At 41.8% G+C, this 24,302-nt stretch overlaps 1 protein-coding gene across 1 annotated transcript in view; it reads right to left on the reverse strand.

Annotated features, from left to right (window-relative positions):
* Positions 1-24,302, reverse strand: part of KCNH1 (potassium voltage-gated channel subfamily H member 1) — a 348,715-nt gene that overhangs the window by 273,670 nt on the left and 50,743 nt on the right. Inside the window, exons 5-6 of the mRNA XM_066594506.1 lie at positions 20,973-21,091; positions 15,251-15,643 (exon numbers count right to left, since the gene is read on the reverse strand). Of these exons, the coding sequence (XP_066450603.1) occupies positions 15,251-15,643; positions 20,973-21,091 (512 nt within the window). The remainder of the gene's footprint in view (positions 1-15,250; positions 15,644-20,972; positions 21,092-24,302) is intronic.

A 24,302-nucleotide genomic window follows, 5' to 3' on the forward strand; every position in this document is an offset into this window, starting at 1 on the left:
ACTGTCACAGCTGTTGCAGAAGTTTGCGATATACTCCCTATGCTTTCAATGGGGCTGGTACTGCTGCTGCTGGCCCCATTGGAAGCATTTTGAGATATTGACACGTTTTTTGCACTGCGAGGCAAGTATTTGCACTCGCTTTCTCAGTGCAAGAAAAAAAAAAACGCTGGTGGGTTAAAGCCCTTATACTAGAAATGTGCATGTTTTCTTATTGAAGGTACAATGGCTTGGAGATACCCAAATTGAGAGTCATAGCTAGGACTCCTGCACTTTGTAAGTGGGGCAAGTGCCCATTAGTGCCCTTCAGCTACATCCTTGACTGAATTATGAGCTTTACAACATCTGCATGAGTGATGACTGAGATACAACATTGCAACACATAAGCAAACCCCCTGAATTCAGTAATACACATTACAACCAGTGGGGGGGCTACAATAGACATATATAGGATAGTCAACTTAAGATAGAGCATCACAAAAAAAATTATCACATTTTTGATCATATGCAGCCAAGAGGATGGGTAAGGAAAGACACATAAGTATCAGTGTGTCTGTGCCTCTTTCTCAACCTGCAGCTGCTCCCTCCTCCCCCTTTCCCTCCATAGACTTCTATGGATAACATGTAACCTGTTTACTCAGTAAGCTGATCTGCCTTGTCTCTCAAGATGCATTTTGCAGTAAATTCAGAGTGAATGATCAGTGCAGGAAGCAATAGGAGGAGAAAGTAGCTGACAGAATTTTGGACCTGAGGTGACAGTTAAAGAAAAAAATGGTAATGTGATTAGGGAGGTTTGATACTATTTACATTTCAGTAACACCTGCTCTATAAGATGTTTAACAATACATGAAAACTTGCAAAAAAGGCCTTTACTGTATGTAATTCATGCTTATATTCCTAGCAATAGCCCCTCTACTCCCGGCAAATAGAAATGAGCAGCGCGGCTTCTATAAGGGAAGGACAGTTGTGTATTTAACTAAAACAAAAGGACAAATCACTTTGAAATGTCCCCTAGTTGTTCACATTTTAATGATCAGCGCAATATCATGTTATCAGATGTGACACAATGCTTACTGCTGCTGCATGACTCCCAGTCATATCCATGCTAATGCACCACAGGAAAACCCTACATTTAACACGAGGTGCAGAGGAATAAATTACAAGGAAAAAGCCATTAAGGCGACTGTCACTTGTCATTTGCTTCTTATCTCCACTCTTCTGTTTGATTATAGAAGAGAAATGTAACTTATTTATAGCTGAAGTAAAATCTAAATCTCAAAATCGAATGTGCCAATAGTGTCAACTTTCAAGGACTGCAGAGAACTGGCGAGGAAGAGGGTGAGGCTTATGCTTATTTACCTTTAGTCTGGGGGTTGGTAATCTTCCTCCTTGTGGAGAGAACCGCAAGGGTGTAGGGAGTCATATAGGAAAAGCAATGCTCCCTGGGAAAAAGTTATGCAAATGAGTGATGGAATAATCCTCCACAGCACCACCTATTGGAAGGTAGGTAACCAATCAGAATGCTACTGTGCACTGATGAGGCACTTACAAATGTCACCAACATGTCAAAACTTTATGCAATTAATGTCCACAATGGACCAACATGTACATGAATGAAGACAACAACATATGGGAAACACCAATATAAGTGTAACCAGTCTGGTTCTTGGTTGGAGCCTCCAGTGTTGTAGTCCGTTCAGACCAAGAGCATAGTCAGAGGAGAACCAGGAGTCAGTAACAGGTGATCACAATTTTCAGTACAAGGGAGGAAGCAGGTAATGTTGTCAGTAGGAATGCCAGAGGTTGGTAACAGTATGTCTCAGTTAGGTTGCAGAGAAGCAGGCAGGTAGTGGAGCTTGACTTTGACTCTGAGGCACAATAATCTTGCAAGAGTGGGCCAGGTTTAAGTAGGAAGTCCAATCAAGAGCAGGCTGGAGCCAAGACAGGGAACTGGGTCAGGGATATGGAAACCAGGCTAAGGTCCACCAAGGAAGCTGTCCAGAAGGTTGGATGACTTAGCAGGGAGAGCTGCCAACTGGAGTACAGGAGGTCCTGGGTTTGATCCCTCACAATAAGAGTGGGATCTCTCTCGCTAACCATCTTTGATAGACCCTGCCTAAAAGTAGGTTGATCATTCCGATAGGGATGGCCCCACATCTTGAACCTAGGGGACCTAGCCTGTCTCTAGGGGGAGGATAATAGATGGATTTGTATATGACACAAACAGATTTTGCGTTTTATATATATATATAAAATTGAATGTATGTCTGTATGCGTGCGTGTCTGTCTGTCTATCTGTCTGTCTGTCTGTTTGTCCTTTATGCGCTACTACACCATTCACCCGAACGCCATGAAACTTTGGGAAGTTGTTAAGTACACTCCTGGGAAGATTATAGGCATAGTACAACTATCCTACCATAAATGGCGCACGCGAGAGCGTCGTCGAAAGTTACGCCCCCCCCCCTACGTAGATCGTTTGATTTCCATCACTGGATGTCTGACAGTTAAAGCTGCATTGTGATGTCATTAAGGCTCTATTATGACACGTACAGAGCCACGTAGATCGTTCGATTTCCATCATTGCCACTAATTCTCTCACTTCCCATTGTCGTAGAAACATGAAACTTGGCACGAGCATTGACTATGTCATAAATAGGAAAAGGTAATGGGTCCCAACTCGATTATTCAGTTCTATGCGCAAAAGAATTAGCGTCCAAATTTTACGTATGGAATCTAATTTTCTCGATTCCCAATGTCATAAAAACTCGAAATTTGGCGTGAGCATTGATTATGTCATAAATAGTAAAAGGTAATGGGTCCCAACTCGATTATTCAATTCTATGCGCCAAAGAATTGGCATCCAAATTTTACGTACGGAATCTAATTTTCTCGCTTCCCAATGTCATAGAAACTCAAAATTTGGCGTGAGCATTGATTATGTCATAAATAGGAAAAGCTAATGGGTCCCAACTCGATTATTCAATTCTATGCGCAAAAGAATTAGCGTCCAAATTTTACGTACGGAATCGAATTTTCTCACTTTCCGGTGTCATAGAAACGTGAAATTTGGCAGGAGCATTGATTATGTCATACATAGGAAAAGTTAATGGGTCCCAACTCGATTATTCAATTCTATGCGCAAAAGAATTAGCGTCCAAATTTTACGTACGGAATCTAATTTTCTCGCTTCCCAATGTCATAGAAACTTGAAATTTGGCACGAGCATTGATTATGTCATAAATAGGAAAAGCTAATGGGTCCCAACTCGATTATTCAATTCTATGCACAAAAGAATTAGCGTCCAAATTTTACGTACGGAATCGAATTTTCTCACTTTCCGGTGTCATAGAAACGTGAAATTTGGCACGAGCATTGAATATGTCATAAATAGGAAAAGCTAATGGGTCCCAACTCGATTATTCAATTCTATGCGCAAAAGAATTAGCGTCCAAATTTTATGTACGGAATCTAATTTTCTCACATAGAAACTTGAAATTTGGCACGGGCATTGAATATGTCACAAATAGGAAACGCTAATGGGTCCCAACTCGATTATTCAATTCTATGCGCAAAAGAATTAGCGTCCAAATTTTACGTACGGAATCTAATTTTCTCGCTTCCCAATGTCATAAAAACTCGAAATTTGGCACGAGCATTGAATATGTCATAAATAGGAAACGCTAATGGGTCCCAACTCGATTATTTAATTCTAGGCGCAAAAGGATTGGCGTCCAAATTTTACGTACGGAATCTAATTTTCTCGCTTCCCAATGTCATAGAAACTTGAAATTTGGCACGAGCATTGATTATGTCATAAATAGGAAAGGTAAGTGGGTCCCAACTCGATTATTCAATTTTAAGCGCAAAACAATTGGCGTCCAAATTTTACGTACGGAATAGAATTTTCTCGCTTCCCGATGTAATAGAAACTTGAAATTTGGCACGAGCATTAATTATGTCATAAATAGGAAAAGTTAATGGGAAGTTGTTGAGTACACTCCTGGGAAGATTACTGGCATAGTACAACTATCCTACGATAGGTGGCGCGCGTGCGAGCGTCGTCGACAGTTATGCCCCCCCAGACAAAGATCGTTTGATTTCCATCTCAAGCACAAAAGCAAAAGGCATTACGAGCAACGGGATGCGTGTTCAACTACAAAATGATGCATCCGCCGAACATATCACAAGACAATTCCTGGATATTGAGAATGCTGAGGTAAAATAAAAGCTGTGCTGTGATTGGTTGCTATATATTATACCGCTGAGGTAAAATGAATGCTGCGCTGTGATTTGTTGCTATTTTTATATTGCTGAGGCAGAATAAAAGTTGCGCTGTGATTGGTTGTTATTTCTCTTACTGCTGACGTAACATGAAAGCTGCACTGTGATTGGTTGTTATATTTTATACTGCTGAGGTAACATATAAGCTGCGCTGTGATTGGGTGTTATATATTATAAAGCTGAGGTAACATGAAAGCTGCGCTGTGATTGGTTGTTATATATTATACCACTGAGGTAACCTAAAAAAGCTGCACTGTGATTGGTTGTTATCTAGATATATAAAAATGAATGTATGTCTGTCTGTCTTCGCAGCAACGCGCGACGGGTAAGCTAGTATACATATAAGATATAACAGAGCTAGATACAGGTGAATAAACCCCACAGTAATAGGATCACCATTGGTACTTAGCTGCAGATGACCACTGCCACACCAGATGCCTTGGGCAGAAAAATACCCAGCACCGATGTAGAGGCGGGCCCAGAATAAACACACTTCCATTATGACTGATTGGCCAGCTATGAGAAACACCTCCTTGTCCATAAACCACAGCAGATATTATAGCAGGGAAGACAAGAAGGTAACATTAAACAATGAGGTACTCCTAACAGAAAACACCTAAGAGAACCTCTGCAGTGTCAGGAAGGAGGCACTCATTGGCGCCAAGAGCCGAATGACAGGGGACATCTGTGAAGATGCGATCATGCGGACTGGGGCTGATGTCGTGACGCATCCCTAGCTCTACTTTCTGGTTTGGCTAACATCCCTAGTCATGTTGCAAGACCTGTTAAAAGGCCAGTATTGACTCATATGGTAACTACACATTTATGCCTTGTGTAACCAAGGGGTTAATATAAAATGTATCTTTATCCAATGCAATTTTCATGTTTTTTGTTTTCTGTGAATGGGAGAATTCTTGTTTACAGCCACAGGCTGAGCACTCATCCTGATCATGTCCAACTGACAAAGGCATAGAGATTGTTAGAGTATCCTTAGACATTCAGTGTGATGCCATATGGTGTCTCCATGCAGCAACATATTCTACCCCAGAAGCAATGCTAGGAGAATAGAACACCTTTATAATACAGCATGTAATTAAGCATACTACAATCTTTTTCTTGAAGATTCATGGAAAAAAACACTGGTGTAATTAAAAGCTCTTGGGCCCCGATGCACAATCTGTAACAGGGCCCCTACCTACCATGTGCTATTTATAATACTAATGTCTTCTTATGTGATAGAGGGGCCTTTGGGTCCTTTAAGGCTTCAGGGCCCGGTAGCGACTTTTACCCCTGCATCCCCTATAGCTACGCACATCACGATCTGCCATCATGTAGAATCAGAGGCACACAAAAATACAGTTAGGGCCCATAGCAGTCTATGGGTGCAGTTACCTACAATGCAGATCTGTAATATTTCAAGGTGCATTAGTCATATAATGCTTTTTATGTAAAAAAAAAACCAGTCCCAAAATAATATTTTCAGACATGGAAGAGATCAGTATGAAGCAAGAGGAAAAAGAGAGCTGGGCAGAGCATTCCTGGGAGGAAAGAAACCCCTGTAGCAGGGCTAGCATGCATGTAGATGTGTTGTATTTCAGAGGTCAACATTGAATAGGGCCTGCTGGCCTGGTGTATGGAAATTTTCTGAGAAAGGAAAAGTTCCTCCACGTTGGTCGGGTACGGATATATAATTCCAATAGCATGAAATTAGTCAATACATGCTTTATTGAATTGAGCAACACGTTTCGGCATGAGAACAAACGCATTTGTCAAGCTCGTTCTCTAACTCAAGTTAGAGACAGTGCCAATTTCCATGCTGGCATTGCTAAAATGATTCCTAGGATGCTGAAATCTCAGAAATGCTCTGCAGATCTCCCAGTGGGACAATAAACTAATGATTTTTAACTGAACTTGAAGAGAAATATTTGTTAAGCAAATGCCCTTTCCACCCGTATCCCTTCCTTCATAGAAAATGGAGAGGGGTACCTGCGAAGATGTGCTTTACACCCAGTAAAGAAAATAAGCAAGAAGGTTTAAGGGACGTAGGAACACTTTCAGTTCAAGGCAAAACGTTGGTAGTTTGTTAGTTGCCAGCAGTAGTTGTGAGTACTAAGCCTTTCAGCACCATGGACAGTGGCCGTGTTCTCCTTCAAGGGGCTACTGAAAGAGGGTTTAAATACTGAGATCATCTATGTTGGATCATTCCAGACTTCTACCACGAAAAGACCTATATCGAAGAAGCTGGAGGAAAGGGTTCATTAATTCTGAATCCCTTCATGGCATAAAATCATTACTCACCCTGCCACTGTGCCTTAGGTACAGCAGCACTAAAGAACTAACCACACTGTCTTTACACATCCGCAGTCAGGCCGGGACACACTTCACAACTCTGTGAAACGGACTGAGCTAAAGACAGTGTGGTCAGCCTCTAACCTGGTCCATTCTGCTGCAGTTCCTGCTACATCAGGAACCAATGACATTACATTCATTCCCCACATGACTTCTGCAGCAAATCACTGGCCTCAGGGGACACATGTGCATCAGCAACACATGACTGCTGAGGCCACTGATTGGCTACAAAGGTCATGTGAGCAATGAATGCAATGCTATTACTTCCTGTTTCAGGAAGGTCCAGACTGGAAGTTATGGATAGGCAGTGCCAGAAGCACATTGGAGGAGTGAATAATGCCTACTTTTTTATGCATTCCTTAACATAGCACACATTTTTTAAAAATCAGAAAATCCCTTTAAGCCTGCTTAAAGGGGTTTTCTGATTTTTTTGTCATGTTAAAAAATCTGACAAATGTATATTCACCTTCAATGTGACTGTCATGTTGTGCTCCTGGGAGCTGTAGTTATATGGGTTTCCAGGATCACCTTTACAGGTGCGGGATGATTGAGCTATCTGGGTGTGGAGTTCTCCAGCCAGCCAATCACCACTGGTCTGCTGCATATACTAGAGGGCACTGGTCATTTATTCCTTTTGCTGTTTTGCTCCTTTCCTCTCAGAACTTTAGTGTTTAGAGCCATGCATGTTCTGCTGTGGTGTTGCTTGCTTGCATGAGGTTTTGGGTGGGATTCCATTTGTTGGTGTGAACAACAAGATGTTCAGTGTCTACGTAGGTGAACAGACACTTGGTGTGATCAGCTCCCTGTTCAAGGTGTATGTTGCTCGTCTGTTTGAGTGTGAACTGTGTCCTGTGCAGCGCATATCTTGTATCCCATCTAGAGCAAGTTAGGCTCCTAGGTTCAAGTGTGGGACTGTCCCTATTGGTCCCGGCAGGACTCCTTGGGTTAAGCTGTCTAGTTAGAGTAGGGACTCACGAGACAATGAGGGCCTTGTCGCGGGCTCATGAGCTTAAGTATCTTGAGTAAAATACCAACCAATACATCATACATACTTTAGCTATTCTATCTACTTATGCATGTTGGTATTCTAGATAAGTGTTTGGTGTTTGTTAGTCATTGTTGGATGTCTGCTTGCAAGTCCCATTTGCAGTTAAGTTTGTTATGGTCTTCAGCGTATATGTTCTGGTTTATGTTTCGGTTTCCTTTCGTGTGCATGCCCCTTCTAGTTTTCTATCTAACCTATTTTTGGGTTGCGCCCATGTAGGTCATTGTCCCCATGGCTTGATCTGATGTAACATAATGACTAGCCTTCTATGTGCGTTTGTCTTGAACGTGGTGTGTCTTACGCTCAGGGTGAATGTGACAGTGACCCATTATCTGTACAATTCCATTGAAAAACAAACTGAAACCCCCAAAACCTAAACTAATATGGTTGCATAAGTGTAAACACCCTCATATATTCAAGGATGTGGTTGTGTTCAGAAATAGCCAATCACATTTAAACTCCTGTTAGATAATACTCAGTATACAGCTGCCATTATTTACAGTGATCCTGATTTACCCCATATAACTTTCAGCTCTTCTAGTAAGATTTTCTTGACATTTGCAAAAGCCATAAAGAGCTTACAACACAATAAAGGAATCTGATTGTTGAAAGGTATCAGTCAGGGAAAGGCGACCAAAAAATTCCCAAGTCATTACGTACGCAATGGAACACAGTGAAGATGCTCAGCAAGAAGTGGATTAAATTTGGTACAACAGTGACGTTACCAAGAACTGGACATCCCTTTAAAAAATTGATGAAAAAGACCAGAAGAAAATTGGTCCAGGAGGTTGCCAAGAGGCCTACAGCAACATTAAAGGAGCTGCAGGAGTTTGTGGCAAGTACTGGTTGTGTAGGGCATGTGACAACCATCTCCTATTTTCTTCATATATCTGGGTTGTGGGGTAGGGTGGCAAGATAAAAGCCTTTTCTAACAAAGAAAAACATCCAAGCCCGGCTTTGTTTTGCCAAAACATACATAAAGTCTGCCATAAGTACAGGGGAGAACGTGTTATGGGCTGATAAGACCAAAATTGGACTTTTTTTTCCATAATTCCAAAAGGTATATTTGGTGCAAAAGCCAACACCGCACATCTCCTGAAGAACACCAGACCCACAGTGAAGCATAGTGGAGGTGACATTATGATTTGGGGCTGTTTTTCTGCTGCTGGAACTGGGGCTTTAGTCAAGGGGGAGAGGATTATGAACAGTTTCAAATATTAGTTTATTTTGACAAAAAACCTTCAGGTCTCTGCTAAAAACCAGCACATCAATGACCCAACAAAAGAATCAACAAATCAACAAAAGAATGGCTTCACCAGAAGATCAAAGTTTTTGAAGCTAGAGCTTAGACCTGAAAATCAGTGAGAAGAGATGAAACTTCTTACCAGTGGCCTCCAAATTTGAACCCCGATGCTATCATCCTCCACAGACCTTCCCCGGCTTCTACGCATGCGCCCGCCAGCAAAATGCCAGACACATGCCCAGGAGTCGGGGAGCCCAGGAAATTTAAAATCTCCTTGTTCCTGGCTACCAACAGTAGCCTAGTGCCTAGAGCAGTGACCGGTGGCCTCGTTGAGCAGGTCTCACATGACTGAATAGAAATTGCGAATTCTGCATGCGTTTGATCCGCGGTAATACGTGGATCAATCAAATGCACTCGATTACACAATTCCGCTCACATTAGCAGGTCGGATTTACATAATCCACTCGCAGAAAACAGAACGCTGCATGTTTTATTTTACTGCGGATATCCGCAGTATAGAACCCATTGAGCTCCATTGTCATGCATATACCGGCAACCCATACGTAACTACATTGTGTACAGGCTGCAGGTACCCATGTCATCGCTAAGTGATGGTGCGGGAAACATAAACAAAAACAGGTGTACTGTGCATGACCACCTGTATGAGTATGCAGTTATGCACAGTACATTAAGAGGCTATATGTAATAAGTAACCCCTCCCAGTAATAGACAGCTCCCCAGTAGTAAGCAACCCCCCCCCCCCCCCAGTAATAGGCAGCCCCCCCAGTAGTAAGCAGCCCCCCAACCCATATACTTACTACAGCGTCGCTCTCCCTGACGTCAGTGTGCAGCCCGGAACACTTCCTCCCCGAGTCCTCTCCTGCGGAACTAATGAGCAGGGGACTCGGGGAGGAGAATCCTGGCTGCACACTGAGGTCAGTGTGCGCTGGAATCAGCGTGATTACCAGCGGGGAGCTGCGGTGCCTCTGCTGGTAATCGCTTCAGTGGTCAGCAGCATCGGCACGCCGCGGGCCACATAACACAAGGCAGCGGGCCGGATTCGGCCCGCGGGCCTTGTGTTTAGAGCAAAAGTTCCCGGCGGTGCCGCGGATCGGCGCTAAACACCCAACGGCCCGGTACGTGGCCCAGTGGTTGGGGACCCCTGTTCTAAATGGTTAAAAAAACTAGTTTTTCAAATATGCATCCATAATAAAATAAATAGATGGAAATATATATCTTTGTATTTGTACAGTATGTTTGCACATATTTGACATATTGCAATTGAAAATGACAATTTTTTTTAAATGTTCCCAATTTTGGCGCTTTTAATAAATATACAAAAATTCTATAGGGACTATTTTTACCACCTAGATGAAGTACAATATGTGGCAAAAAAGGAATCACTTGGGTATGCAAAACTTTTAAGGAGTTATTCCATGTTAAAGTGACACATGTCAGATTTCTAAAAACAATTTGGCTTGGTCATTAAGGCGCAAACAAGCTTGGTCACTAAGGGGTTAAAGAGGGATTCCAATTTTCTGTAAATGAAGCAAAAAACATTGTATAATGAAAAGTTCTATGACTTTCCAATTTAATTTTTGTATTAATTCATTATAGTTTTCGATTTCTCTACTTGCCGCCAGTTAATGGGAACATTCACGTTTACTTCCAGATGCTGAAGCCTGTGCAGACTAATACTTCTCTCAGCTGGGAGATCTTGAAATGATGAGAAATTGAAACCAAGCAGGTTACAAATTTGCAGAACTTTTCATTATACAATGATAATGATGCTAATATATAGAGGGCTTTTTACATGGACCAATGAATGGGCACAAACATTCCTTTGTCTGATCATCAGGCCATTTAAAAGGGCCAATGAAAGAACTAACACTCCTTGGTTGGTTGGTTGATTGTGTCTTTTTTAGTGATCATAAAAATGTTCGTTCATTGGCTCTCACATGTTTTCATGTAAACATGGAGATATGCTGCTGACCAATGATAACTGTATGGAACAGTTGATTATATTGACAATCATGTGTAAACGAGCTCTGATGAACCTGCTTAGTCAATCTGTGTTCATTACAACAGGTTGATTCTCGGCCTATCTAAAAAGACCCTTAGCCACTAGCGTGATAAAGCTCTATTTACATGGCGTTTGAAAAGTGTGTTTACCATATAACCTGTGAAAGTCCCTGGCATAATCGGTCAAAGGCATCTATAGGGATTTATGCACCCAACGGAGGCCAAAAGAGTGTCCTGTTGGCCTCTGTTAAGTTGGCATATGTAGTAAAACATTTCCTTTACTGTACAGAAAAACATAGTCAACTGAAGGCTTTTCTATAGAGAGGCAGTCAATAGGCAATGTACAGTATGCCACATCACATACACTTTCCTCCCAGGAGTAATTAGACACCTGAGCAAGAATCAAAAGTAATATTTATTTACATATGATAATACTTAGTGGGGCCTCCTATGGCCCTAATGGCATCAGATACTCTGCATGGCACACCTTCTACTTGCGTCTGATACACTTCAGCTGGTATTTCCCTCCATTCATCCTGCAAACATCTGGTGAGTTATTTCAAAGAAGATGAACGTTGTTCATATTTTCAGAACCGATGTTGCAGTTCATCCCATAGATGTTCAATAAGGCTGAGGTCAGGACTCTGTGCAGCCAGTCCAATCATGGAACATCCATATCCTCAAACCAACATAAAACAGTGTTGGATTTGTGACAAGGCGCGTTGTCTTGTTGGAAGTATGGCTGACCATTCCTAAAGTATTGCAACATTATCGACAGCACATTATTGTCTACAATGTCATAGTACAACTACAACCAATGGACCAAGACCTTGTCACTTAAAACATCTCCAGACCATAACAGAACTCCCACCATAGTTACTTGTTGGCAAAGCACACTCAGGCAAAAGGCGTTCCCCAGGCTCCTCTACACCCAGGTATGTCCATCTCATCTGAAGATGAAGTAGTGTGATTCGTCACTCCATACAACATTCTTGCATTGCTCAACTGTCCAATGGCGATGCTCCTTGCACTATTGTACACAGGCTGCTGCATCGCACTTCATGATGGACGGCTTGTGTGCAACAGTATACCCATTTATCAAATAGCATGCAGTTCCCGTCACAAACTATGGCTTATACTTGGTTTAGGACCATGTGAAATGCTTAACAAGACATGATCCATTCTACTGATATGGGCGTCCACATACTTTTGATAGGATATTGTACATTGGGCAATATAGCTTAAGGACAGCTGAGTCAAGATGTAAACAAAGGCTTGACTGTATTATAAGTCACTTTCAGGCAACTCTTGTAAGTCAGTATCTATTAAGTTGAAAATCGCTAATGAGACTTTCATAAAACTTGACACGAGGACAACTCAGGGACCGATACTTTGGGATTTGTTATATTTTAGGGGAAATGGTCTTTAGATGTTTTGTTACAAGCAGGAACCTGATCAGTGCACCAGAAGCTAATTTCCCAGCCCCTCCATCTCCCTGAGGCTATTATACACAGCTACGAACCAGCCAGATATTCGGCCAAAAAAGTTGCATTTTCAAAACCAATCAAGTAGAAAACATCTCCGTGCTCCGGCCTTGTGAACATCTTATTAACCAGGACGCAAACTCCAAGCACAGCAAAGGCAAATATCTATTCATCAAGCTGTGAATGATATGCTCGTCCAGCAATCTGAGCAATGTTTTCCAAAGAGGGAGCTGAAAACAATAATTTGGGCCACTTTAGCTGAATTGGCCTTTGGAAAATTATAGTTGTGTCTGAAGTATGAATGGATAAAGGTGACTGTTCTTCAGCTACTTCATATCACCTAAGAGTCCTAGAAGAGGTTGATGCTTTCTTCTGATATAGATCTGTGCTGCCAAGTATTCTTCTCACAGCGGGTCAGGCGAATGAACGATGTGCATTGTTTTACAATCAGGGAATACGAACAAAACATAGATCTCATACAGGAAAATCAAAAGTGGCCACACCCCACTGAATGGCCGCCAATTTACATCACCGTAATTCCGTACCAGAATATTCCTTATTTACTTTTACTTAAAAGTTAAACTGATACATTCTGTCATCCTGTAGTCAGCACTAGCAACGTATGGTTTTATAGAAGTAGTATTCAACTCAACGGAAGTCATAAGAATCTGTATGCAGTAAGATCCACATAGCATGGCGGCAGGCAAACGTCATGTTACGAATTCTGGGACTGCCACCCATCGTGGGAACGATAGTTCCGTGTCCCCTTGTATGAAAGGTGTTGTGGACTGGCATGTCTGCTGCCCCTCCATTCACCTCTGTTGCAGATTTCTGAGTGCTGTACTCAGCTTCTCTTTGGCAGTCCCATAGGGATGAATGGAGTGGCAGCACGCATGCTTGGTTGCCGTTCCATTCATACAGAGGGACATGGCAGCAATTGGATCCCAGCTGATTAGACACATCCCCTATCGTGGATGAAATTACATTTTGGGATAACCCCTTTTAGGGAAGTAATTCATGCCCAGACCCTTCTAAGTACAACAAGACACAATCGCCGTATTTATTATAGGGAATGTCTGGTTAGCGGACAACATTTCTGCAATAGCTCCGACTGCCACAGGGATCTAGCAATGTTGGCCCGCCAACCTCACAGTCATTGATGTGGTAAATTCCATCAGCAGAAGTCACCAATCAGAGGCTGCAGGATCACCACTCATTCTCCTGCTATCAGCACCTTCACCCTGGGCCATGATACCAGCAGGTAATAGTGGAGTCATTGCACCATCTGATTGGCTGCAGGGGTCAGGTGACTTGCCATGATGTTATATTGTAAAACAATCACCGGAAGGTCGGCGGTGTAACATCGCTGGAGCCCCACGGCAAAGGATAAGTAAGTACTGCTCTGTTTGTTATTTTAAGGCAGTTGGAGCTTTTGCAGAAATGTTGTCTGGTAACCAGACAACCCCTTAAAGGGTAAGATAACACAAAGTGTATTTTGGTTTGGATCTGCACCAAAATCTGCAGCATATTTTGCGCTGCAGATTTGATGCAGATTCACATGAAAATTTGCATCAAAATTCGCACTGTTTGCGGTGCAGTTTTTGTCGTGGATTTGCAGCAAACGCAAAATGGGATAAAGCAAAACCCTTGATTTCAATGGTTTCATTTTCACGATTGGGATTACTCTATCTTTCTCGCATGTAGTTTTTCTACGTACAAAAAATAATACGTCATGCCCTATTTTCCTACTTTTTTTCAAACTCACACGCAATACCTGGTTCACGACCTAATACGCTCCAATGCACGAATATATTAGCGCATGCGCCCATGTGTTTAAGCTCTACAAGACAGAAAATGAAATCTACACTTGATGTGAGCAGATGTGAGCCAATATTTACCCCACTTGCTGACTTTCTGTTTAATAAATTTGACTAAAACTTGGAGACCACACCCACCCCTCGTAGATCATGTCCATTTTTCCTTATCACTTTTCAAAACTGGCAAGTGACATGAAAAGTTATACATTTTGTTGACTTTTTGGTGCAGTTTACACCAAAAACTGTCGTTGGTTGCTTATGAAATGTGGGTTAAAGAATACTGCCTGATGGAACGTATGATCCACCAGTAGAATATCATCTATATATATAAAGGTGAAAGCCCTCACTAACTGACTCACTGACTGACTCGTCACTAATTCTCTAACTTCCCATTGTCGTACAAGCGTGAAATTTGGCAGGAGCATTTTTAGATCCTAAATAGGAAAAGTAAAGGGGTCACAACTCAATTCAATGCTAATTGCAAAAGTATTGGCACCCCTATGTAATCTACAAGCATAAAATTAGGCACAAGCACTGTATAAGTCCTAAGTAGGAAAAGTAAAGGAGTCACAACTTGAAAATTCAAAGAAAAAAAACATCAGTACTCACCCTTCAACTCTACCTCTGGTCGAGTGCCACCAAGCCAATCCCTGCACTCCAGTACTCAATGAAACAGAAAGTGATGATGTTATGTTAATCACTCACATGACAGCTGCAGCCAATCACTGGCCTCAGCAGTCACATGCTGTTCATGCACACATTACTACTGAGGCCAGCGATTGGCTGTAGTGGTCATGTAAGTGATGAACATACTGTTATTGCTTCCTGTTTCAGAGGGAACCAAAGTGAAAAGGATTGGGTTGGTAGCATGGGACCAGAGGCACAGTGGAAAAAATGGCTGCTTTTATGCTATTCTCTACCTTGGAGCAAGTTTTTTAAAGGCTGGAAAACCCTTTTTTAAAACAAATTACAACAAAGAAATAAAGTGTAAAAGAAGTAAAGTATTACTGACCTCATCCACATTTTCAAAGGCATTGATGACATCATACGGCAAGCAAGACAAGAGATCGATGACGAACCAGGTCTTCAAGTAGTTCATACGTATCAATTTTGGGTCAGAAATGACCTCCCCAGCAGGTCCAACAAAGGTGGTATGAAAATTAAGTACAATATCCACCAAAAATATCACATCCACGATGCTGTCCACAACCAACCACGCAACATTATTCTGTTTCGTTTTGAAGGACACATTATAAGGAACTAGAATTGCAGTGTAAAACGTTAATATCAAGATGACCCAATCCCAGGTGGTTTTAAAAACACAGTAATGCAGAATGATATGTGGAGGGGTCTTCGGTGCTTCTTGTTTGTATTGTGGAAGAATTTCGGAACCAAGCTGCAACACCTAAAAAATATGGAGAGCAAAGTCAATGTAAATCTGAGCCTAACATTAGCCATTTTGTATCTCCCTTCTAAGGACATTAATCTGTACAGCTTGATACTCTGAGTGTCTAATCTGAATATAGGAATTATGACCAGGAATGTCACACTCTGGCAGAAGTAGTTGTAATACTAATAGGGCATATGAGTGGAACAGGTTGCCAAGGGAGGTGGTGAGTTCTCCTTCAATGGAAGTGTTCAAACAGAGGCTGAACAGACATCTATCTGGGATGATTTAGGAAAACCTGCACTGAGCAGGGAGTTCTACCTGATGACCCTGGAGGTCCCTTTCAACTCTACCATTCTATGATTCTATAAAAAGGGGCTGTGTTCTTGACACAAACATTTTAATTTAAGGGTCTGTATTGGGGTCTGAATTGATTTAGGGTGTATGTTTTGTTAAATGAATATATTTTGGGGTCTGGTCAAGGATTTAAATTAATTTAGGAATCTGTTCTTGAGTTTGAATTAATTTAGGGGTCCGTTCTAGAGTCTCAATTAAGAGATCTGGTCTGGGGTCTAAATGAATTTAGAGGTTTGGGGTCCGAATTAATTTAGAGTCCTGGTCTGAGGTCTAAATTATTTAAGTGATCTCGTCTGGGATCTGAATGAATTTAGAGGTCTGGGGTCTGAATTTATTTAGAGATCTAGTCGGGGGGCTAAAGAATTGGGTTTTCCATGACTTTTATTATTGTTGTTGTTGTTAGCCGTTTCGTCATTTATGACTTGGCGACCCTAAAGGCAAGCTCGCTCCATGTTTTTCGGTTTTGCATTGCTTCTTTCAGTTGTGTGATATCCATGCCAGTATCAGCTCTGACAGTATCAGCCATTGTATCCTTTGGCGGCCAGGTCTCACTGATTTGTCCAAGCATTATAGATTTTTCTATGGACTCGCATTACGTGGCCAAAATACGTGAGTCTGAATTGGGTCATCTTGCCCTCCAGTGATTTATCGGGTCTTATACAATTCAGGACTTCTTTGTTTGTTACTCTTGCTGTCCAGAGTATACGCAGCAGCTTTTGCCAGCACCTCCGCTCAAACACATCAATCCTCCCTCTATTAGCTTTTTTCGCAATCCAGCTTTTACATTCATTTATTGATTACCTATCCTCAGGAAAGGTCATCAATAGTTGATCAGCAGGGATCCACCACTTAATATCCCTGTTGCTCAGCTGATCCTGTGGTCCGCTATCACTGTTGACAGTGCTGGAAGCAAATAATGTTGTCAACATTGCAGTAGCCCAATTTGACTTCAATTGGAGCTGTGCCTGCATTACCGCTGCAATATGGATAATGCTATCTGCTTCCAGTGCTGTCCACACTGATAGTGGGCCCAATATCAGCTGATTGGCAACGATCCTGATCAACTACTTATGAGCTACGCCGAGGATTGTTCTTCAGTAGTAAAAGTCCTGCACAATTTTTTTAATTAAGGGATCTGGCCTAGAGGTCTGATTAACCTTAGGGGTCTGGTCTGGCGTCTGAATTCATTTTTTGTGCCAGATTTCAGGTTTGATGCTTCCTATATATCAATTTTGTTGGGTGGTTAGCACTGATGCCTTGTAGCATTGGTGTCCTATGTTTAAATCCAACTAAGGACAGCATTTGCATGAAGTTTGTATGTTTTCCCCGTGTTTGCATGGAAACTTTACATTTGTAAAAGTTGTGTTTGTTTACCTTGACTCAGAGGAACTTTCACATGGATCTGGTGATTGCTTGAGGGGACACAGCTAACTGTTTCTATGGGACCCAGGACTTTTTTTTAGTGATGCTCTTACTTCCTTAATTCATTTTATAATAGGAAAACCCCTTAGAGTCATGCATTACATTTGTATTACCGGTCTACAGCAAATTTGCTGTCGACAAGCTACACTGACTTGGTAACAAGTAACAGCAAAATCTCCACTGGTGATTAATTACAGGGGCTGCAATATCTCATGTACTAACAAACCTATCCACCCTCTTGCCTGCGTGTCCCGCTGTAAATCCCTGCCTCTGTATTAATTATAAAGTGACTTGTACAGTCTTGGGGATGAAGGACCATTAATAACCCTGCTTTTATCTGCATCGTTAAAAAAAGTGGCGGGTATGAACTGCAGCCTGGTGAAGTGTGTCTGAGGAAGCGCTGTCTACAATGTAAATGAACTCTAATCACAAACGTCTTAAACAAAGACAAACAAGTAATACTGAAGAGGGTGTCGAGTCTCCTGCCCAGAACGCAGGGCTCCAGCTGCTGCCTCCATTCCCACCTTGCTCCAAGACATCTATATTAGTAGCTCCTGACAGTCATTGACTGCGCATCATTTTAAATTAAAATCCACAGCATGAGAAGATGTAACGGCACCCAACAGAGCATTTCCCAGAAAATATGAAAGAAATTGGAATGTTTACGCTTGTGTAGCTATTTCTATTAACCCCTTCAGTGGCAGGTTTATTATTACCATGTCAGCGCAGCAAGCCCCGGAGATTTTCCTGAGGTAATTCGAAGTGGCAAACGTGTACAGTGGCACAATAACTGTGTGTCCTGGCCAGCATTTCAGCACTAGAGCTGTCCACGGAAATCTTCCGCGGTTTAACTGCATGGTCAGTGTAGCAAGCCCCGGAGATTTTCCGGGTGTGCCACTAAAGGGGTTAATCGGCGCTGGTCTACCTGTACATTTGGATAATTTCGTTATTTTCATAATAGCTTTCTGAGACTTGATGTCTGTTTCAGTAAATAGCTGGATTCCCCATTAAATAACAATTTCGGAATGTGTTCTCTTAGAACAACACTCTTTGCTGTTCCTCTTTTATAACTCCTAGAAATGTTGAAATAAACTGACCTTCCAGTTTATGAATATCTACATAATGAAGCTAAGGCTTCTTTCACATTATGATTTCAGGGCCATGTCCGTTCTCCGGTTTACGTTTCCTTCTCACATAGCTTTGAGGTAGAACCCTGGGTGGATCCATGGACTTTAAGAAAAGGGGTTTCTAGGACTTTAAAAAAAAATGACACACTTAAAAGATATAAAATAAAGAAAAAATTAATATTCATTCCTGTCCGGTTGCTGGAACCCCAGTCCCTGTCACTCCAAGCTCAAAAGAGGCCTACAAGTGGTCACGCGTTGTTCATTATGCATGTGATCGCTCTACCAATCACAGTCTTCAGTGGAGATTCATTCATGGCCACTAAAGCCTGAGATTGGCTGAGCGGTCCCATGCATAATGTACAGCGATGACCTCCTGTCGGCTTCTTCTGGCTTCCAAGCAGCAAGAATCAGGGCTCCGGTGCTGGATAAGGAGCCACTTTAAGAGGTGCACAGGAAAACGGAGAAAGTCAGGCATTGGGTAAAAAGCTTTCAGTCTTTATTAAACAATCCAGATAGACGCGGAGGAACAGGGAGCATGTGCCGTCTTACATGTTTCAGGCAAGCATGTTGCCCTTAATCATGGCACATGCACTCTGTTCCTTCATGTCTGTCTGGATTGTTTAATAAAGACTGAAAACTTTTAACACAACGCTGGACTTTCTCCATTGTCCTGTGCATCAGTTGTGGTTTCCAGCCAGTCCTTGAGTGGGAGCTACTGCATAGGAGCTGCTTTCTGGTTTGCATTTCACTGGAACGGGTGAGTATACATTTTTCTTTATTTTACACTATTTGAAGCCTGTAAAACCCTTTAATGTGTGAAACAGAGACCATTTTGGTCTCCGTTTCACAATGTTTTCAACCCTGATGACGCTTTTTGATCCAGTAAACGACTGATAGGGAAGAAGCCTAGAACAGAGATAAAAGAGGTCTCTGTTCCACACATTAAAAGCTATGGTTCCATCCAGGTGTCCATTTAAATGGTACTTTTGGCATTCAACGCAGAACCCGAGACAGAGAGTAGCTGCATATTTCTAAAGCTAACACATTTTCATCTATCAAATTGACTTCTGCTTCCATACTGATAATACCCCGTGTCTCCTTCAGTCTTTATTTTACCTGGAAACACCCATGATCTGCCCAACATGTGACTGCAGCAGCCAATGACTTGCCATCTATTACTGACATCACCTTCTTCTTACTGATTGGCTGTCATGGTCACGTGAGTAACTCATGCTATCAATGAATCCTAGTAAATGAAGGCTGACGAATGATCACAGAAATATCAACATGGAAGCTGCAGGGATCTTAAAGCTGGCTATAGGACTATTTGTCATTTTTAGCCATATGCATCTGTCATTTGGTTTTTCAAAATGTTGAGAAATCACATTATGTAGCCACATTTAATGCTTATGAATTAAAGAAAATTGTGCAACAGCCACTGATGGAGCTGTAGTGATGTCCATGTTGATTTACCTAATTTTATTAGATCTTGAAGTACTGTTGAACTACATAGGGAGCTTTAAAGATGGTAGAAGAGGGTATGGGGTAATATGTTCTTTGCTTAAAAATAGACAATTGACTTTTTGTGGTCTCGCCACTATTTGTAGTCCTGCTTAAAAGGTTGTTTTGCCCCATGAAATGTTTTTTCATCTAAAGCTTGGAATGCTATAACATAACTTATAACATAACTGCTGCTTCCGAATCATCGCTTCCTAGGGCTCCTCTAGTCTCTGTTCACCAACTCCAGAAAGGGCCTGTTGACATCACATGTGATTTCTGCAACCAATCACTGGCTGAAGTGAACAGCAAAGAGGTCACTGCTGTGGCCAGTGATTGGCTGCAGTGCTCACATGTTGTGTAGACATAATCAACAAAGACTAGAGGGGGACCCAGGAAGCAGCAATGTGGAAGCAGATAGGTGCAAATTACTCCATTTGTTATTTTACACCATTCTAGGCTTTACTTAAAAAAATTTCATATGGCTCGACAATCCCTTTAAGCACTTTCAAAGAACCAAGGGGTGTGTACTTACCATTGAACTGAAGGCAGCGGCACTTCTTGTCAAACTAATATTCCGCCAATTGATTCACTGCAATCTATAGGTCCAGCGTAACCCATACTTTAAAGGGAACCTGTCATTACCTTTGAGCCCCATAAAATATGTAATGGCGCTCAAAGAAGAGTGAAAGGAGAGTCCGGAGAGCTGCATTTCATAGGCTCCCTGTTCCAGCGCTGTGTCCCCTTGAAGCTACTGCGCGCACACAGTGCGAAACACAGCTCCCCAGACTCCCCATTCCCTCACCTTTGAGCCCCATAAAGTAGTTTCTGGAGGTCAAAAGTGATAACAGGTTCCCTTTAAATATTTCTTCAGCATCCAGTGAGTCGATGGATTACAAGACTAGTTCACAAAGCTCCTCATTTGTACTGCAGGTACATATTACCTCAGCCAGCCGGGAATGCTTATGTACATTTTCCCCTTTATGGACAGTGGGAGCCAACTGCTGCAAGACCCCTCTGCTGCTTGTAAGTGCTCTTGTTAGGCGTGCTAGCTTCCCCCAACCTGCAAAAACAAAAATTACATACCTCATCATACACAACAATGTAATCTGCAGTTCAGTGAGTGCCACTGCAGCTTTAGTCAATATCAAGCACAGCATCGTACATTTTATAGTGGCTGTGACTGGTATAGCAGCACAATCCCATTCACCTGAATGGAACCAAGCTGCTCTCAGGCAATGTGACCAATAAACATGACATCACAGGCCTGAGAAGAGTCAGCAGGGATCGCAAGTGGCTGACGCATACCAAACTGGTATCAATGACCTATCCTGAGGACAGCTAAACAATATATGGAGGTAATAGAGTGGGCTTCTCATCTCATGGTCACAGTGGAGAGCAGTTATAAAGAGCATCTCTCTCGCTCAATAGGATCTACAGTGACCTGCATTGCACAGACAACCCATTTATTTGTATGGGCACTGCATAATGCTTACTTTTTCCTGTAGTGGTGTGGAATTTAAATACTTAGTGCGACAAATCTCTACATACTACAGCTAATTGCTGGAGGTCCGAGAAAGGGGAATAACTTGTGATCAGCTACACTATCCTACCAAAAGTAATTGGACACCTGAGAAAGAATCAAAAGTAGTATTGATTTAGATATGTTAATACTCAGAGGGGCTCCTTTGGACCCAATGACATTGGACACTTTGCATGGTATACTTTTTACTAACATCAGATGCACTCCAGCTGGTATTTCCCTCCATTCATCCTGCAAACTTTCTTCCATGGGTCAAGTGTCCAATCACTAACGCTTCTTGCCCCACTGTAGAAGGGCTGATTCATCTTCTATGAGAGAACTCGACAGACATTTGCAGGATGAATGGAGGGATATAGTAGCTGTATCAGATGTTAGTGCAAAATATGCCACAGAGAGTATCCAAAATCATTATAGCCAAGAAGACTTTAAGTATTAACATACGGATTCTTGCTCAGGTGTCACAATTACAGTTGGTAGGATAGTATATTTGTCCAAGAACCTTTGTAAAAAGTGGGTGAAACCATATATGTTTTTTAACAATTGTTTAGATTTTATTATTGGAAAAATGCATTTTTTAAACGTTTGATATATTTTTAACAAATCTTTAAAAGCTTTATTAAACCATTTTCTATATTTTTTTACTCCACATAGGGGCCTTGAACTTGCAATCATTTGACTGCATGTACTCTTCACTGCAAAACTATATTAATGCAGTACATATAACTCTTTACTGTTGCCTATTAAGCCCTGTCAAAGAGGCATCTCCGTATGTGTGGTCAGCTAACTTCGACTCTGGCTTTTGCTGGTGGCAAAACAACTGACACCTCCAAGGTTTGTAGGAGCCTTGGTTTCCAAACCTGCTCCATACACCCTTCGTGACTGCATGATGCTATACAGCTTAGTTATGCTATGCAGTTGGGAAGAGGTTGAGACATAGTATAAGCCTCTGGATGAAAACAATTAATGTTTCCATTTACTCTCTTCAAGCAGAGATCTTAAAAATGATGGGGAATTAACCTTTCCAAGCCACTGATTGGCGTCTTCCTAGATTCTGATTGAAGCTTGTACAGCTCCAATGTCAGAAGATGTCCAACAGGGTATTCTTACCGTCTATTGCCAGCCACTTCGCTGTCAGAGCCTCTTTGGTGCACACACACTGGCTTTAGCCAGCAGATGGCACTGTTGTATAACAGCAAAAAGAGAAAGCCTTTTTAGGAAACCCTGAATCCAAAATTGGATTGGAAAGGGTTAAATCACAGTATGATATTAGACAGTTCCATAACGTTTACATAATACAATAAGTTCTATTTACCTGAAAGTGGAAAAAGAATTCAAATTTCCCAAATTCTGCGAAAGTGTCCTGTTTGTCATGACATTGTCCTGTGCACTGAACCACAAAAGGGGTGGAGTCATGCAAATATGTATCGAAAAGGGAATTTCTGCGTAGTTTTGGGGGTATTACAGGCAAAATGGCAGTAGAATTTAAAAGCCACAACATGCCATACTTAGGAAGCATGCACATGGTGCTAAATGTCCCGTATACATACTATACTAACATGTATAGATCACAGACTAAAAATGTCTAAAAGCTCTGAATATGTAGATGGAGGCTAGGCTGGCTTGTCCTTTACATAGTGGCTCAAAATGTGAGTAATCAATAGTTTAGTGCTGAAGTAAGAGACGTTGCCAGGAGAGCAGCATCAGCACTTAGTAATCACAGTGGGGTACATAAGTAACTTGATTTGTAAACTGGGTTATAGGTAAAGATTGAGGATGGCTTTGAATTATTCATGATGGAAATGTTTGCTTATCAAATTAGTTGCAGTATTATCATGACCCCCCCCCCCCCACCTGCCCAACAACTACATAGGGATCCTTAATATATCCTTAATGCAATCTTCAAGAGCTGTGATGTCAATACTGGATTCAAATCTCGGAGCCTGAATGTGTGAAATATCCTCCAGTAAGAGCCAGCCAGGACAAGAGCCATCAAAACTTACCGGAATGGTTCCCAAGAGAGTATGAAGACTACTGCGCCAACCCCCTGCATAATCCAGCCCTGACCCCAAGGACTAGACTGCTTTACTGCAGCGCTTCCTGTGCCTAATAGAAGCCTCAAGTACAGGAATGTCAGTAGACATACTAGCCAACTTTTGAAAAGGCTTTTCAGAGTGACAACAAAGGGGAAAACAGTAAAGAGGTTATGACCTTTATACCCTGCCCATTTATATAGCAAGTGGCCTGGGTATCCCAAATAGCACATATGACCCCCTTCTGCACACACCAAAACAAATCCAGAGCAGACATACCAGAACCCTTAAATAAATACAGACCAAAAAAAAAGGAATACCGATTGCCTCAAACCTTTTGGATTAATCAAAAAAATCCAAACCAGACTTTCTAAATACATTATCCTACCAAAGGTCATAGAATTGACACCTCAGCAAGAATCAATAGTAGCATTTATTTCCATATGTTAATACTTAGTGGCCTCCTTTGGGCCTAATGACATCAGATACTCTCCATGACATACTTTCTACTAACATCTGATATACTTCAGCTGGTATTTCCCTCCATTCAACCTGCAAACATGAGGCACTGAAGGACACTGCTCATATTTCCTGACCCGACGTTCCAGTTCCTCCAGATGTTCAGTGAGGTTCATCTTGGGACTCTGTGCAGGTCAGTCTGTGGAACATTCATATTCTCAAACCAACGTAAAACAGTGTTG

This window comes from Eleutherodactylus coqui, chromosome 3 (assembly GCF_035609145.1).
Source record: "Eleutherodactylus coqui strain aEleCoq1 chromosome 3, aEleCoq1.hap1, whole genome shotgun sequence".
NCBI classification, from domain to species: Eukaryota; Metazoa; Chordata; class Amphibia; order Anura; family Eleutherodactylidae; genus Eleutherodactylus; species Eleutherodactylus coqui.